The sequence below is a fragment of the Colias philodice genome, chromosome 20 (assembly GCF_061535455.1).
Source record: "Colias philodice isolate Cphi_HAF_F1 chromosome 20, ilColPhil1 Martin Lab GWU primary, whole genome shotgun sequence".
Classification (NCBI taxonomy): Eukaryota; Metazoa; Arthropoda; class Insecta; order Lepidoptera; family Pieridae; genus Colias; species Colias philodice.
In genome coordinates, this window is record NC_143105.1 from 8,320,195 (window position 1) to 8,336,215 (window position 16,021).

Genomic DNA, 16,021 nt, shown 5'->3' on the forward strand with positions numbered 1-16,021 from the left:
CTTTGATTAAACGATTATGAACTTTAGCCTCTCGAACTGGAAGCGTTTTCATGCTTTGCGCAATTTAGAATAATTCGATTTTTAGCACTAAGGTGTTAAGCCGCTATTGGGGCTTGAAATCGAAACTGCCGGATATCACATTTGGCCTAACGCCAGGTGAATTGAAAAACCTTCCATGGAGTTTAACGTTCCAAATGTTTTTGCCAGATTTTTCTAGAAAATTTGCCAAATATGGATCAAACATTATGAAAGTTAACGAAGCAATTTAATGTTTACAACCTTTTAATAAAGAGCAATATAACGAATTAATAATTGCCTATATAATAATAATATGATTGTAAATCAAATGTTAGGCAATAGAGGGCGCTAATAGTACTAAGTACTAACCCTTAACTGCTGGCCTGAATATTTCATAATTTCCAACACTCAATTTAATTCGTATTTAAAAGTCAAACAAACATTTTTACCTATCATAAAGTTTTAATAGGTAAAAATAGATAAATATTTTTTTATCCTTTATTTAAACACATACCTAGCCTGTTAACTACAATAGTTGTGATTCTACCTATAATAATATATGCAGAACGACAGAAAAAAATTAATCATTAACACTGTAAACTAATATTGAAAGCCCACTTGTGAAGAATAGACTTATTTTTATTAGTTAGAAACTACTAAATCGCCCGCCCTGCATGTCTCAATACATTCATAACCAAGTGCTGAATGCTCTCCTAGAACAGATTGCGTTTATACATACAAAAAAATATATTCTTTCAGATCTACATTATATTTTTTACATTATCGCGTTTACATAAGTTTCAAACAATTTAGATGCGGAAATTAAATACATAATATTATTGACATTTCTAAATGAATCACAGTTAAACTCTACGTTCAGTAATAATCAGCTTAAAAGCTCTAACACAGTTTAAACAGTCTAATTATTGCAGACTGAATGTAGCAGTCACATAACAAATTATACAAATAATGTTATATTATTTATTAAGGTATTGTTTGGTTTTCTCCTTATATTATTATCAAACTCAAAACTCAAATATTTATTTGTTCAATTTTTTTGGATATTTCTCGTTTTATTTAGAAAAAGTTATTGTTGTCATTTTACTTTTTAGGTATAGTACTTTCAATATCAGTTTAAAGTTTTTACGGAATTCGCCTGTGCATACTTAACGATTGCACCCTGTGTAGTGTGTACATCTTTTTATATTTATTTATTTATTCTATAAAATTCTCGTGTCACAATGTTAGATAACATTCTCCTCTGAAACGTGTGGACCGATTTTTATGAAATTTTGTGTGCCATCTAACATCTATTTTTCATACCCCTAAGTGAGTGAAGGCAGAACAACATTTTTCTAGCATGCTTAGCTAGTTTTACTACAACAATAGTTCCTATAACATAGTAACTTATTCCAGCATTGAGAACAAACGCTAATCACGGCACAGCTATGACCTATATCTGTCTAGATCTTAGACATTAGAGCTTTCTCTTTGAGACGAGACACTGAAAATCGTAATTGGAGCGTTCTTTATTCTCAGCTATTTGTTTTTATTCTTAAATATGAAAGCCAGTGTTCTTTAAAATGTTTTTGTTAGGTGTAGTATGTTTTTTTTTTTATTTCATGTGAGTTTGTTTTGTCCTAGGTAGTAATGGATAATGGTCCTTGTACATATAACTAATACGTATTATGAAATTAAGCAACAACGTAAAACTCATTATATCTTATTTCATTATTTATAATATTTTCAAAATAATAAACAACAAATTATATAGGGGGCGCAAGGTTGTATGAAATTCCGTCAATTTTATTGACGGACACATAAAATTATAGATTTAAATTTTTCTGCTAGTAGAAAATAACTCTATCTGTAGAGAAAGACAGACTGTCTCTACTTTACTTCTTAACCAATGAATCGATTTTGCATGAAATTTAGTACAGAAATAGCTTGAGACCAGCGAAGAGAATAGAATAACTTTTATTTTGAAAATCGCACGCGAGTAGGAGCTACGTAGGCGAAGCCGAGGGCGGAATACTAGTAAAGTGTAAACCTATAATCAAATAAACGTTAAGTAAATACCTAACATTAAATGTTTAAACAATATTTATTTATTAAAAGAAACAGAAAAACATAAAATAAGAAAAAGAAAATGTACGAATGGCGTACATATTATGTATATGTCGTGGTCATATCGTAGATTTGATCATTTCATGATATGAGTGGCCATTTCACGAAATGGTCGCATTTCATGAAATGGCCAACATGGTTTGGTCAGATCGTTAAATCGTCAACGTTTCACGATATGGTCATCCACATTTGGCCAGATCGTATAAAATATATAAAGTCCATAAAACATTAAAAAATTCTGAATATTTTTAGAACTTGTTTATTGTCATATAAGTTAGTGCCACGGCAGTGGCCGGCGAATGCCAGAAGCGAATGGTTTTTGCAATAGAAAACATTTAGGTTAGGTTAGGTTAGACTTTAATAAAGAACGCACGAGCCGAGCGAGCAAAGCGAGCGTGCCGCGGTAGCGGCCGGCGAGTGCCAGAAGCGAATCGCTTTTTAAAAAAGGAACAATTATAATAACATAGGATATATAAATATATTTATGTAAACGATTTTAGACGCATTTTTTCCTCAATATAAGATATCCGCATTTTCCATAGTACTCGAACCTCTTCGTCGTAAATTATTTGCTATGACTTTCTTCATATTGTAATAAAATGAACTATGAAGTTTTAAACTGAGAATAATTAAATTTTCGCCAGCGCGGCGGCCGCCATCTTATCACATAAACACAGCGCTTGCAGCGCCTCTACCAATAATTAATGTAACTATTTTACGATATGATCAAATAATTTTGATCATTTCATGAAAAAACCGCGCGTTTAGTGGGCCATATCGAGAAACGATTTCTTATCATTGATCTGCCCAAACCACATCATGATGTGGCCAATAGACATTCGAGCATTTCATGAAATGCGACCATTTCACGAAATGATCGATCATATCATGAAATGAGCAAATCTACGATATGACCACGACATATACAAATAGAAAATATACTTAACATTAATTATTTTAAGCTTAAACCCTGTAAATGTAACTTCACATCAGAATTGATTTTATTTCCTGAACTAACGTCATTAAACTAGAGATCGATAAAAAATTAAATACTACCTAAGTTATTTTAGGGCGCTATCATGTTCATAAGCGAAACGATTTCTGAAACAAAATTGTCTAATTAATGGTTATTTTGAAAAATCTATAAAAAAGAAAAATATGTATGATTAATGGTTATTATTTATGTAAAGAGCTAAGAAATCATAGACCCAATGAAATACGGCTTTTTGTTAAATATTTAGGTCTTATTGACCACTTTATTCCTAAACCTAAATCCTAATATTATAAATCTGAAGAGTTTATTTGTTTGCTTGACCGCGCTAATCTCAGGAACTACTTGTGCGATTTGAAAAATTATTTCAGTGTTAGTTAGCCCATTTATTGAGGAAAGCTACATATCATCATAGACCAAAAGGAGCGGAACACTGCGAGTAAAACGAGATACAGATATATTGTGCTTTTTTATAATAAAAGTGTTTCGTAAACTTCCAATGCTCTCGCATATTTGCATTTACATCAGTTTTCTTTTTGCTTGAATTACAGCGAACATATATACAATGAAAAAGGTTTTATAGCCGCTCTTCGCTCCGCTAGGCTTTAAAAATGTCATTAACTTTTCAATATTTAAAAGGGTTGAACAACCTCACGTGACACGGTTTACTGCATTGCCGTATTATTTACAGCATTATTATTAGGAAATAGAAGAAATATAATTAACTTTTGTAGCATATTTTATAATGAGTATAATACGTGAGTGCAGTGCTATAATCTTTAGACATTTATTACGCTACTAGCTGTTGCCCGCAGCTTCGCTTGCGTGGAAAAGATAAATTTTCATGGTATGAATTTTCTAAAATCCTTTCTTAAGGGATGCCTACGTTATGACATCTACCTGCACGCCAAATTTCAGCCTGATACGTTCAGTGGTTTGGGCTGTGCGTTGATAGATCACTATATCAGTCACCTTTGAGTTTTAAATATAGATAAGGTCGTCTTTCGTGTTGCGAGTATTTGTTAGAAAAATGAAGAGACTCTTTATAAGCAATAATTATTTGAACATGGAAGATAAGCGGATAAATCAGATCGAAATATATCTCATTGAACTTATTTCAAGTAGGCTTAAGCTGTTTATTACGGTTAAATATAAAATAAAATTAAGCGTAGGACATTAATTAATCATAGAAGTAGATGTATTGTATAATATGTAAATAGATGTGTGCAAGAATTTTCAATATCAGTTCCCTAGTTTTAGATTTTATCTCTTGTCCAATACACAATTAGAATCAATCCTTTTTACTTATAATAATATATGCCATGTAGATTATCGAGTGCAACAGGATCTGCTTTTTATCATACTTTGATCCTAAGTATTCTATATTATCTATTGATATCCATAAAAAGAGAAGCATCAGAATAACGAGCTTTAAAGCGTCTTCAAAGCAATACGGTAGATATAAGCACAGACTAATAATAATATACTACGTATACAAGTAATTATCTGGCCAACTTATTCTTAGCGATTATTGTCTCATAATACGTCTGAATCAACTGGGACTGGATCTGAGGATCTGAGGTAAATATTATTTTTACTGTCGATAGTAAAGCGCTTGACCACAATCTGATGATAAGCTAAGATGTATCATGGAACCAGCTTCCCTTAAAGCTCACCGTACCCGTTCAATCTACACTTGAAGACCCATATATTGTAGTCGTCAGAAACACAGATTCTATCAGCATGTCAGTCTTTTGCGGTTGGAATAAAGAAAATGTAGGTACCTACTACCTTCATCTATACTAATATTATAAAGCTGAAAAGTTTGTTTGAACGCGCTAATCTCGTGAACTACTGGTCCGATTTGAACAATTCTTTCGTTGTTAGATAGCCCATTTATCGAGTAAAGCTATATGCTATATATCATCACGCTAAGACCAACAGGAGCGGAGCAATACGGGTGAAACCAGGTAGTTACCTGATATCTCGAAATTGGCAGTTTGGCATGCGATCATAGTTCCTAATAACTCAATCGTCCACAGTTTATTAGTCTGAAAATACGATTGGCCATTTTTTTTTTATTTGCTAGTACTTCTTTTATTTTATAAGTACTTACATTATTATTTTCCATATTAAAATAAGTTGTGTAGTGGTGTAAAATCAGCACTGATTGATTATTAAATTATTAATTATTATTAAACCAGGGCAGTGGTGGTTAAATCTCATTATTTAATATTATTTTGGCTTTAATCCAATTCAGTAGGTACACATTCGATCAATGCCAACCTTGCAGCATGTATCGTCATAAATAAGGAACTTCGTTCCAAAATTATGTCATATTATTTAAAAAGACAGGCTTTTAAAATTATCGTGATCGGCTCTGTAGGTGTGTCATAAATCTCAACGCACCAATAAAAAAACTCCAAAATTCTGCCTTTTTAAATGACCTTGGACGTTGACAGAGTTTCTTATTTGGTTACTTCATATTTTTCCTATATTTTTATTGGTTAATGTCTATAAAGTCTAATAAAATGTAACATTTGATAGCTCAGAAAACCCTTTTTTCAAGATGGCGGAACAAGAGCGGCAAAATGCGTCCTCTAAAACCTTCAATGTAAACTTTCAATGGCCTATCCAGTATCCATACTTAATATTATAAATGCGAAAGTAACTCTGTCTGACTGTCTGTTACTCAATCACGCCTAAACTACTGAACCAATTTTCATGAAATTTGGTATGGAGATATTTTGATACCCGAGAAAGGACATAGGCTACTTTTTATCCCGGGAAAATGAAGCAATCCCGGAAATCCCACGGGAACGGGAACTATGCGGGTTTTTCTTTGACTGAGCGGGCGAAGCCGCGGGCGGAAAGCTAGTAAGTCATAAAATAAACTTTAGTCAAACAAAAATAAGAAAGCTTTGCATTTATTTGTCGTAACACTTTGTGTCATGCTTACATGCATTAAAACTACATAAATAATTAGTAATAGTTAATATCGGAGAATATTAAATATATTTACATTACATAGCGACATTTAAATGATATTTACATAATTTTAACAATTGCGTGATAATTGAAACGATAACATTTAGATTTTTATAATCTAAAATAGCATTTTAATACTGATAGATACAATTTTCTTAGAAACATTTTTAAATATCATGTTTATTCAATATATTTGTACAACAATTTCATAAATTTGCAATGATTATTTTTTAACTTCGCGTTGAACCCCCTGAAACCCCAGATTTTTTTTTTGTATAATATTATAACAATTCTGGCTTTAATATTATAAATGCAAAAGGCTGTCTGTCATTCTTTCTTACGTCTATACAACTTTGAATATTAAGATTAAATTTTACAGAAATAACACATAATCTTATATATAAAAATGAATCGCAAAATGTGTTGGTAAGCGCATAACTCGAGAACGGCTGAACCGATTTCGATAATTCTTTTTTTATTATATTCCTTGAAGTACGAGGATGGTTTTTATGTAGAGAAAACGTAAATATGTACCACGGGCGAAGCCGGGGCGGACCGCTAGTATTATTATAAAATTATGACAAAATAACATAAATGGAATGAAAATGCGAATAACATTTGGTATAAGAAACGGCTATTACGCAGTAACTTGAAAGTAGATCGAAGCCGCAGGCGGGAAGCTAGTTTATAAAGTATATAGAGTGAGTATTGCTATTGCAATCAGAAAATAAATAGTAACAATACAATTAGAAATAAATCAGAAAATCTTGTAACGGTGCATTTACATCAAACGAGCGAATGCTCATTCTAACCCCACTTGCACTATGTCAAATTATTTTAGTGTAAACAGGCATAAATAATTCTGTCGTTGTTCTAAGTGCGTTCGATTCTATGCAATGTTCTAATCTTATATATAAAAATGAATCGCAAAATGTGTTGGTAAGCGCATAACTCGAGAACGGGTGGACCGATTTCGATAATTCTTTTTTTATTATATTCCTTGAAGTACCAGGATGGTTCTTACGTAGAGAAAACATATATATATATGTACCACGGGCGAAGCCGGGGCGGACCGCTAGTACTGAATAACACTGAATACGAGTTTCGAGATCACGAAAGAATGGTCTAGCTCTAGCTCTATGTTCGTTTGATCTAAAATATGCACCGTTAGACTCTTCTCAGTAACATCCCTATATCCCATATATCCCATATGCGTTTCTATAACCGCTATATCTATTATACCTAATACATTTATTTAATTAACATAATCATAAAGGTACGTAATTATACACGTCATATGCAAACGTTAATGTACTTATATTTCAATTCAAGATTAAAACGGTTTTAAAACGCGATCACTTACTTGTTTTTGATATTTCATGTTTAAAGCCGTCATAAAATACTTAAAATCACATGAAAAAACAACTACAATTTAAAAAGAAAGCTAAATGTAATATTTACGTTATTATTACAATTTTCACGCATTTTTATTATTTAATATGGAATCTTTTATACATATTTATAGACAAAACGTAATATTACTTTATAACCTTAGAAACCTAATAAATAGATTGAGATTTTAATTCTTTAAATAAAACTTTATTATATTGATAATTTGCATATAAGCATTAATATCACACAATGGCAGATACAATTTAAGGCTAAGGCTTTAATTTCCATTATATCTATTAATTACAGAAGAATTATTTAAATATTTTCTTAAACACGTGACCTTTGATTTTTACAATATTCTTCAAATTAAGCAAGTAACTTAACGTAACTTCCAAAAATATTAACAGTAACGACATCTCTTATGTACCTACGAATAATTATAATAATATGTAGGTATTAGAAATATTTTAAAAACCACAAAATGATTATTTAAATTAGACAGTGCTTTTCTTTTATTACATAATTAAACGTAGGTATATTTTGTAACTTATAAATTAAAATAAAAACAGCGTTTCATAAAATATTTTTCTTAACTAATTGTTAGAATAAACGTTCGTGTTTGGCTGATAAGAAGACGTGAATTTTGACAGCAGTATAAAAATGTCATCAGAAAATACAGCGTAAGATAAAAGTTTTTCATTGCTATAACTATGAACTATTTGAAATAGCTATCTATAGGTACAGAAATATGTAACTACTGTTAATGTTTCTAAATAAATTCTGAAACTATTACATTTATTATTTTTGCATATTTAAGGTTAGGTAATTTGACAAAACTATTTACGACCTTTGTAGAATATAGAATTCTGTACATACGAAACATTAAAAAATCTAATACAGACACTCAAATAATATTTACAAACTCAAACGAAATAAATACAAAATAAACAGGGCCAATAAATGATGACATTATATTTGTACATAATTTTTGGATAGCTATCTCTTTCATACACACGATATCAGCAATAAAGAACCAATGTGCAAGTGAGACAATATGATAGCCTTTTAAAATGCCATCATTTATTGGCCCAGTTTATAAATTTGTTGCGTTGAAAGTGAATTTAACTATCTACTTATTTATAAACAATAAAACATTAGCGAATATTAACATTACTTAGACTATCCGACTTAGCTCAAATTTAGAAAGAGACGAATTGTTACACAAAATTCTTGAACCTCGCTGAAGCTTGGCTGCCGTATTCATAGCAAATAATATGCAGATAAAGATTCAATAAATAACATGAGCCAAATATTTGATACTATTAATACAACTTCCCAAATACACAGAGAAAGATTAAAACATCAAAACCCACATATACTTCAGAAGACCACTCTTTTAGATATATCCATTTATTTACAGTATAGAAAAGAATCACGAACCACGTAAAGCTTTTGATAAACAAAGCGAACATTTTACTGAATAAAATATGAGATCATTAGGAAATAAGAGCCCCTTTGAAACTAGATTATAATATATTACTCGACTTTCATTGCTCGCAACCATCAATTTCCAATAAATGGACTTTTATAAATCCAGCAATCTTAAATCGTACGACAAATTCGTTTCGCCTTAGGCACAATGTATTAATGATATATTTGGTCTACAGTTGGGTATATCCGTTGTTCCTTGGTGAGGTCCGTCGTCGGGGGTAGGTGGTGGCTTGGCGTCAGAACACGTCGTCACTGGGGTCATCGTCTAGTTCGCAGAGGAGCTTGCTGCTGTAATTCAAAATGATACAAGATTAATCTATGCATTAAAAACTTTAGAAGTGTCATATTATTTGTATTCACTGAACAAGTTGGAGCTTTTTATAAGGTTTCTTAAAATCTAAGTTCTTTCTTACTTAGAATATGCAATATGTTCTAAGATTTAATTACCTATTGATTATTTTTCATTAGAATTCCTATTTAATCAGTAGCATAATTTATCTATACATCAACATTATAAGAAAAAACAGCCAAAAAATTTTGAGAAATGTGATATTTTCTGTAGTCCTATAAATAGAAATGATTGAACTAATTGAATACATTAAAAGCATAGTATTCTACAATGGCATTCAATAAAAGTAATCAATTTCTAGCCTTTTCAAAGCTGATGTTACGTAAAAAGCTATGAATGATGCATATCATAATACATTACTCAGCTACGTTATGTAGTGAATAAATTAAATAAAAGAAATTGATTTCAACATTGATGTACAAAAAGCTTACTTATTCATAACGTAAACGATTTGAATACCAAAGATTAATCAATATTTATGGCCATAATTACTATGAGCTCAAATAAATCCGCTCAATACAAAACATAAACGTACTTGCAAATAATAAATAGTTGCTAAACATCTATAGCTGAAACTATGAAGGTTCTTCCTTGAACTGGTATTTGTTTATCCTGTAATACCACATCAATCTGATAAGAAACTTCTAGAACTACGCTATAAACATCGTTAACATAAAATCATTCAATTCATCTATAACGTCTAATAAGAAAGAATGTTATATAATCTACTTACTCTTCTTTGCTTGCAAACGATTCAGCGTGCACTCGGCGATTACAGGCCCTGTCACAACAGTGGCAATGCCAGTAGGCGAGGACACTTAAACTGAACACAAATACTGTCGTCGGCAGAACCAAAGCCAATATCAATCCTCGTATTGTCGTCTCCCAGGAATACCTCGCCACAACTAACTCAGGTCGCGTCATACTATAAAAGCAAGGGAAAATCTTCGGTGACCTTGATCCCGCATATTCACTGGCAAATACTGAGCAATTCACTTTCGGAGGATAACCGCAGCCTTCAGGATTGATCAAGAACTTTAAATTAGTCTCATCCCACTCGATTGGTAACGTTTCATTTCCGAAGAATGGTCTTCTAGCTAGGTTCACTCGAATTTTGTGACATTTTGTGTGCGTTGTGGTGCAACCCTCTCTGCACGATGCCCAGGTACAATTTGTTAACGTTTCTGCATAAACATGGCTTGACACACTACAAATTCCGGCTTCTGGTGCAAACTCGGCAAGAATCGTTTGGATCGCTGGCTCGACCACAAAGGGGATTAGGAAGAGAAACGCAAATACGGCGAGTATAGCTGATGTGCCAAGACAAAGGGAAGTGTAGAATTTGAACCGCTCGAAGAAATGTGCAAGTAGCTGCTCCCGTGTCGGCTCTAGAGGTGTGAAATCTTGGCTCCCTTGTTCAGCTGTAGCTCCCATGGGAAGTGTTGATCTCTCGGAGGTGGCAGGCGACAGGGTTGCCCGGGATCTACTTAAAGTCGACATGAGGAGAGCTTTTGTTTAGCAGCGCAGTAAGCAATTAATCGTCTCTTAGTGAACTAGCCGGGCCCTCGCAGAGGAGGGGAACGCCTGAAACAGAGAAATAGGAAAAGTTAATCATTATTCCAATCAATCTATCTATGGATTTGGTTTCTTGTGTTAAATAGTTACATGGGAAATTATAACATGACCAGTAGGTCCATAAAAATGACGTCATATCAATCCGTATTGATCACATTATTCAAACTTATTAGCATTACATAACATATCAGACCTTTGTATTACGCAAAAATGTGATGTCGAAGTTAAACGAAAGCTATCGTGCTTATTACAAGACTGAAACAAGCTGACTGAATTATTTTTATGCCGTCACACAGTGATGCCAAGGACACATAAATCGTTAATATTTAATAGGAGCTCTAACGACATAAAATAATGGTTTGCACGAGATTATTAAAGCGATTGTGTTATATTTTTGTAAATATTTAACATGGGGTCTTAGTTGTCATTATTTTTTAATGTTTGAATATGCACACGAATAAATGTAATGTTTAAATAAAACAATAGCTCACGTGACTGATCTCAGAGGGGAGAAACAGGATCGTTCGGATGCATTTGCATCTCGGCTTGTCCAGCACCGCAAACTTTGAAACGCATTTTAGCATCATCACCAACTTCCACCGTCCTTTGACACAACATTAGGGTTATACAAGAAACAACAACCAAAACTGTAGGCAACAACAATGCCACAATGAACTGCCGATAAGTCGCCTCTAAATCGAACCTCGCGACAACTGTTTCTGGATTATTCTCTGTGTGGAAGCATGGGAATCTAGCCTTAGCATTGTGGTCAGTGCCATCTCGTCCATATGTCTTGAGGAAATCCTTGCATTCATCAGCAAGAGTATTCACGCATCCTTCTAAATTAATCATTAGTTTGCTATCGTTGGCTAATGTCAGATCGACTTCAGGTGGTGCGATCACACGATTCGGCGTTGCTTTAATAGTATACAAATATTGTAAATGAGTAAAGTTGGTCAAATCTGATATTTCTGTGCGAGGAAGTAAAGCAGCATTTATGCAATCAACGGCTACAACGCCAGAACTTCCATTGTGCACTGCATGACATGACAACATTATGACTTCTTCGCCTGAATCCGTCCAGACTATTTCACCACCGTCTTCTTTAGCAAGCTTCGTACAGCGTGCTAAGAAGACTCGATCACCACTTAATACTATAACGTTTTTGTTTCGAGTCGGGATGTCAACGCATCGTCGATCACAATTGTATGGGGTTCTTATTTTTCTACAAGTGCCTCTGTTACAGTAATATAATCCTTGCACGTCGATACAAGTGATCTTTCCTCTTCTACCTGAACATTTTAACGGTGGATCTGTATCCCGGAACGCACATTCAAACGCGTCAGTTATGTTTATACACTTTCCTTCAGTACAATTGAATGTACCAGTTAAATTTTTACATTCGTCTCGTATACAGTGATACTTCTTTGCATTTTCTTGATCGATACCGTAGCACGTTTTGTTTGCAGCGCTGCCACATTCAGACAAAAGCAAGGACGATCCGTTTTTCCTTACGTTTACGTAAATCTGTATGCACGCTCCTGATGTTTTGCTCAAGCACCACTCGCCACAAGATCCCCAGTCACAGTTTTCTTTATTGACAGCTCTTGTTGTGGTACACATGATGGGTGTTGGGTCGATTCCGGATGATATAGCTCTAGTATAGGGCATGTATATAGCTACAGTAAGGTAGACAATGGCCACGCAGCTAAGCACTGCTGTCATTTGGCAGACGCAGATGGTCCCGCATATCTTTTGATCCTGCGGGGGTATGATGAGGTCTTCGACGGGTGTAGGTTTCGTCTTCGGCATGGTGGAGACTTGCTGGCTCTCGCGACCGGCGGCCACTGACGTGAGCGAGGCTGACAGCGCTTGCGCGGTGGCCCGATCGATTCAGCGCAGTGCAGACCAACCCTAGTGCGCTATTTTTTAATTGATGTCAATGCTCGCAATTCTATCTTCAATTATGATATAGTGCTATTAACGTCATGTCGCTTAATTACTTTCTTTTGTTTTAATTGTTGCATTTATATGAGTTTTTAATGTTAGAACAAATGTTTAAGTAGATACGTTGATTACTGTTGTTTTTTAAAGAGCCTATTGTTCTAAAATATAATGTTTTAATGTATTCTGTAGGTAGTATTCGTATGAATTGAATGTTATGTTTTATTATAACAATTTTAGGAAACTGCCCTACCTACTTTTGTATTATCATCATTCAAAGTAAATAAAAAAACAATATTTTATTTTAATGTTATATAACAATAAATATTCATTCTACACATCTTATAATTGAATATTTGAGACATTAATTTGTTTCTAAACAGAAAATAAAACAGAACAGGCGTAGCAAAAACAATTAAAATACATACTCTACATTCATTTATAACAAGGAGAATAACACTGAGTGATTAAATCTTATACGTGCACACTAAATATATTATTAATAGAGATTATGAACACTATACAAAACACATAAATTAATTAAAGCTTCCTATTCACTTTATATACTGCTTTAAAAAACTCCACATTAACCGGCGCGTTCCTGTATTACATTTTCAACTAAACCCACTTTATTTCTTTACTTAAAACACAACACTAAGTGCTTATTAACACACACAAACGTCTCTCTTACCAATTTAAAACGATTACGGAAATATCAAATGAAACACGACTCTGCAAAACATGATACACTCACCAATGAAAATCCCAGAATATGGCATGAAAACACAGTTTTATACGACGAATAATTGCTTCTATCATCCGATTTATATGTGCATCAATGCAAGTATTTAATAATTTCATTTAGTGGGAATATTGCCGTGTTTTGCTATCGTGCGGTGTGAAGTTGGCTGCGAGCTACTGCGCAACGGAACGCGCATATGCCAGGAATTTTTTGAATGTCAAACTTGATCAGCTAACTTCATGATGCTAAATAAAGTAATAGCTTCATTTGATTAGGAATAAATTATTGGTTTAATCAACTTTCACTTGAGTCATTGTTTATGTTGGGCTTATCTTTTTACTCGTAGAAAATTGAAAACAATATGATGTTTGGAGTAAAAATTCTACTCGTATTATATACACTGTTGCTGTTGTATGTAAAACATATTTGTATATACCTAATGATATGCTCACTCACTTAACGGATCACTGTTTAAAGTAATATTAAACACTATAAACTAAATATTAGTTCTTACAGCATCTGTAGGCCAGATAGAGACATAAAGTAGTAGGTAACAATTTTTCCAAACTTCTTAAGATATCTAAAATAATCTCCTGCTACTAACCTATTTGTGCATCAAGTTAATAATTTATACAGGGTGTCCCGCTTTCGGTATACTAAGCGCAAAGGGACTTGTAGTTTTGCATACGCTGAGTACGTAAAAAATAATTATAAAATTCCAGACGCATTTTTTTTTAAAATAGAGGAATTCTTAAAATTCCATGTGTACACCCCCAACAAGCAAACCGCCCAACTTTGCCACCCGCATGTGAGCTATCGTTTAATATTATGTTTTCATACCCAAAATACTCACATTAGCGAAGCGGTATATGCTGGCTGCGCGAAGCTAGAGACGAATACATGGATTTTAAGGAAAAATTTAGCAAAAAATTTTTCGCGTAATTTTGTTATTTAAGTATTTTTTATGTGATCAGTGTATGCAAAACTACAAGTCCCTTCGCGCTTAGTATACCGAAAGCGGGACACCCTGTATACCCGTTCGTAAATTATAAAATTGGGAATTTTCCTTTGTAGATTTTCCTATACATTATAATGTAGGTAACTAACATTATTACATTTTCATAAAACTGTTTTTTAACAGTAGAGTCATTAAGTAGAGCAGATATTTATTGTTGTTACTTCATTTAGAAATTGAAATTTACATATTATGAAGAATTCGCTTTCTCGCAAGAATTTTTCCATAACATATAGGTAAACTTCTCATTCAGGCTTCATCCGCATTAAGTTGGTATTTAAGCAAATATAACTCATATGAATCTCTGAATAAAGTAGGTTTTTATACATCTAACGCTATAAATTCAGACATACGACAAAATAGTATGTTGGTGATTTTTAATAGTTAATAATTAATAGATTATAATGTACTTAGTGTTAATAAGGTAAGGTTAATAAGGTTATTCTGATATATACGAAACCTCTAATACCACATTTTGACATCTTTATTATTTTATTTTAAATTTGTTATTGTTGCTGTGTTTAAACCGTAAGAAAAAAGAAAAGCATATAATATCACGTGATAGGAATTTCACTTTAGAAATGGGACACAAAGTTCTGTAAGAACTTTTGTGAAGATAATCTATAAGGGGAAGGAACTATGATTGAAATAATTATTTAATAAGCTGGATCGGGGAAGTGTAGAGTCATTTGCAATAATATAACTGCAGTGAAAGAAAAATAATAATGACATTAATTTTGAAAAATTGGTTGCGAAGCACTTTAGAATAGACCATTGTTCTGTTACTTTTAATAATTATATAGATTATAGTACTTTTATTATAAACAGTTACAACGAAATAAATTTTAAATTAGTGAACTTAGATTATTTGAATACATTCTTTAGGTCATTGCCACTTCCCACTTTTGAACACATTTAAAAAATTCAATGAAACTTTTTACCACAAAGCCCTTAACTATTAATTACTACTCTCATTAATTATAATAAATACAATAATTATAACAAATACTTACAAGATAACTTCCATATCGAAACTTATAAACTCACATTGTTAGTATGTACCAAACTGGATATTTTGACACGACTATGTTTATTTCTCGTCTGACTCCGCGCTAGGCGCATGCGTCGTGTTCTGCCAAATACAGAATGTTTCTTACACTTGCAACGTTTTCATCGACCTTTGGTTAATGCAGCTGTACTTGTGAAACTAACCTGTGGAAATCTAGATTTTGGACTTAAGGGAATGAAACAAGTCATTTATTTGATGAAAAACATTTATACACACTTTTCAAAAGGTCGCTTTTAACGTTGAGAATAAAATATATGTATTTATAATTAAACTTAAAAAAAGTATTGTGGAAGATTATTAAAATAATAATTCTACATCTT

At 32.8% G+C, this 16,021-nt stretch overlaps 2 protein-coding genes across 2 annotated transcripts; both read right to left on the reverse strand.

The window, feature by feature from the left end:
- Window positions 1-8,327: 8,327 nt before the first annotated feature.
- Teh2 (tipE homolog 2 phospholipid transfer protein) lies at window positions 8,328-10,856 on the reverse strand. Its single transcript, XM_089707903.1, has 2 exons — window positions 10,090-10,856; window positions 8,328-9,295 (listed from the first exon to the last, which is right to left on the reverse strand). The coding sequence occupies exons 1-2, from the start codon at window positions 10,854-10,856 to the stop codon at window positions 9,244-9,246; spliced, it is 819 nt and encodes a 272-aa protein (XP_089564029.1). The 3' UTR covers window positions 8,328-9,243.
- A 576-nt stretch (window positions 10,857-11,432) lies between these two features.
- Teh3 (tipE homolog 3 phospholipid transfer protein) lies at window positions 11,433-13,547 on the reverse strand. The gene is made up of 2 exons (XM_089707902.1): window positions 13,443-13,547; window positions 11,433-12,889 (listed from the first exon to the last, which is right to left on the reverse strand). Exon 2 carries the CDS (start codon window positions 12,741-12,743, stop codon window positions 11,433-11,435), a length of 1,311 nt encoding a protein of 436 aa, XP_089564028.1. The 5' UTR covers window positions 12,744-12,889; window positions 13,443-13,547.
- Window positions 13,548-16,021: the final 2,474 nt, after the last annotated feature.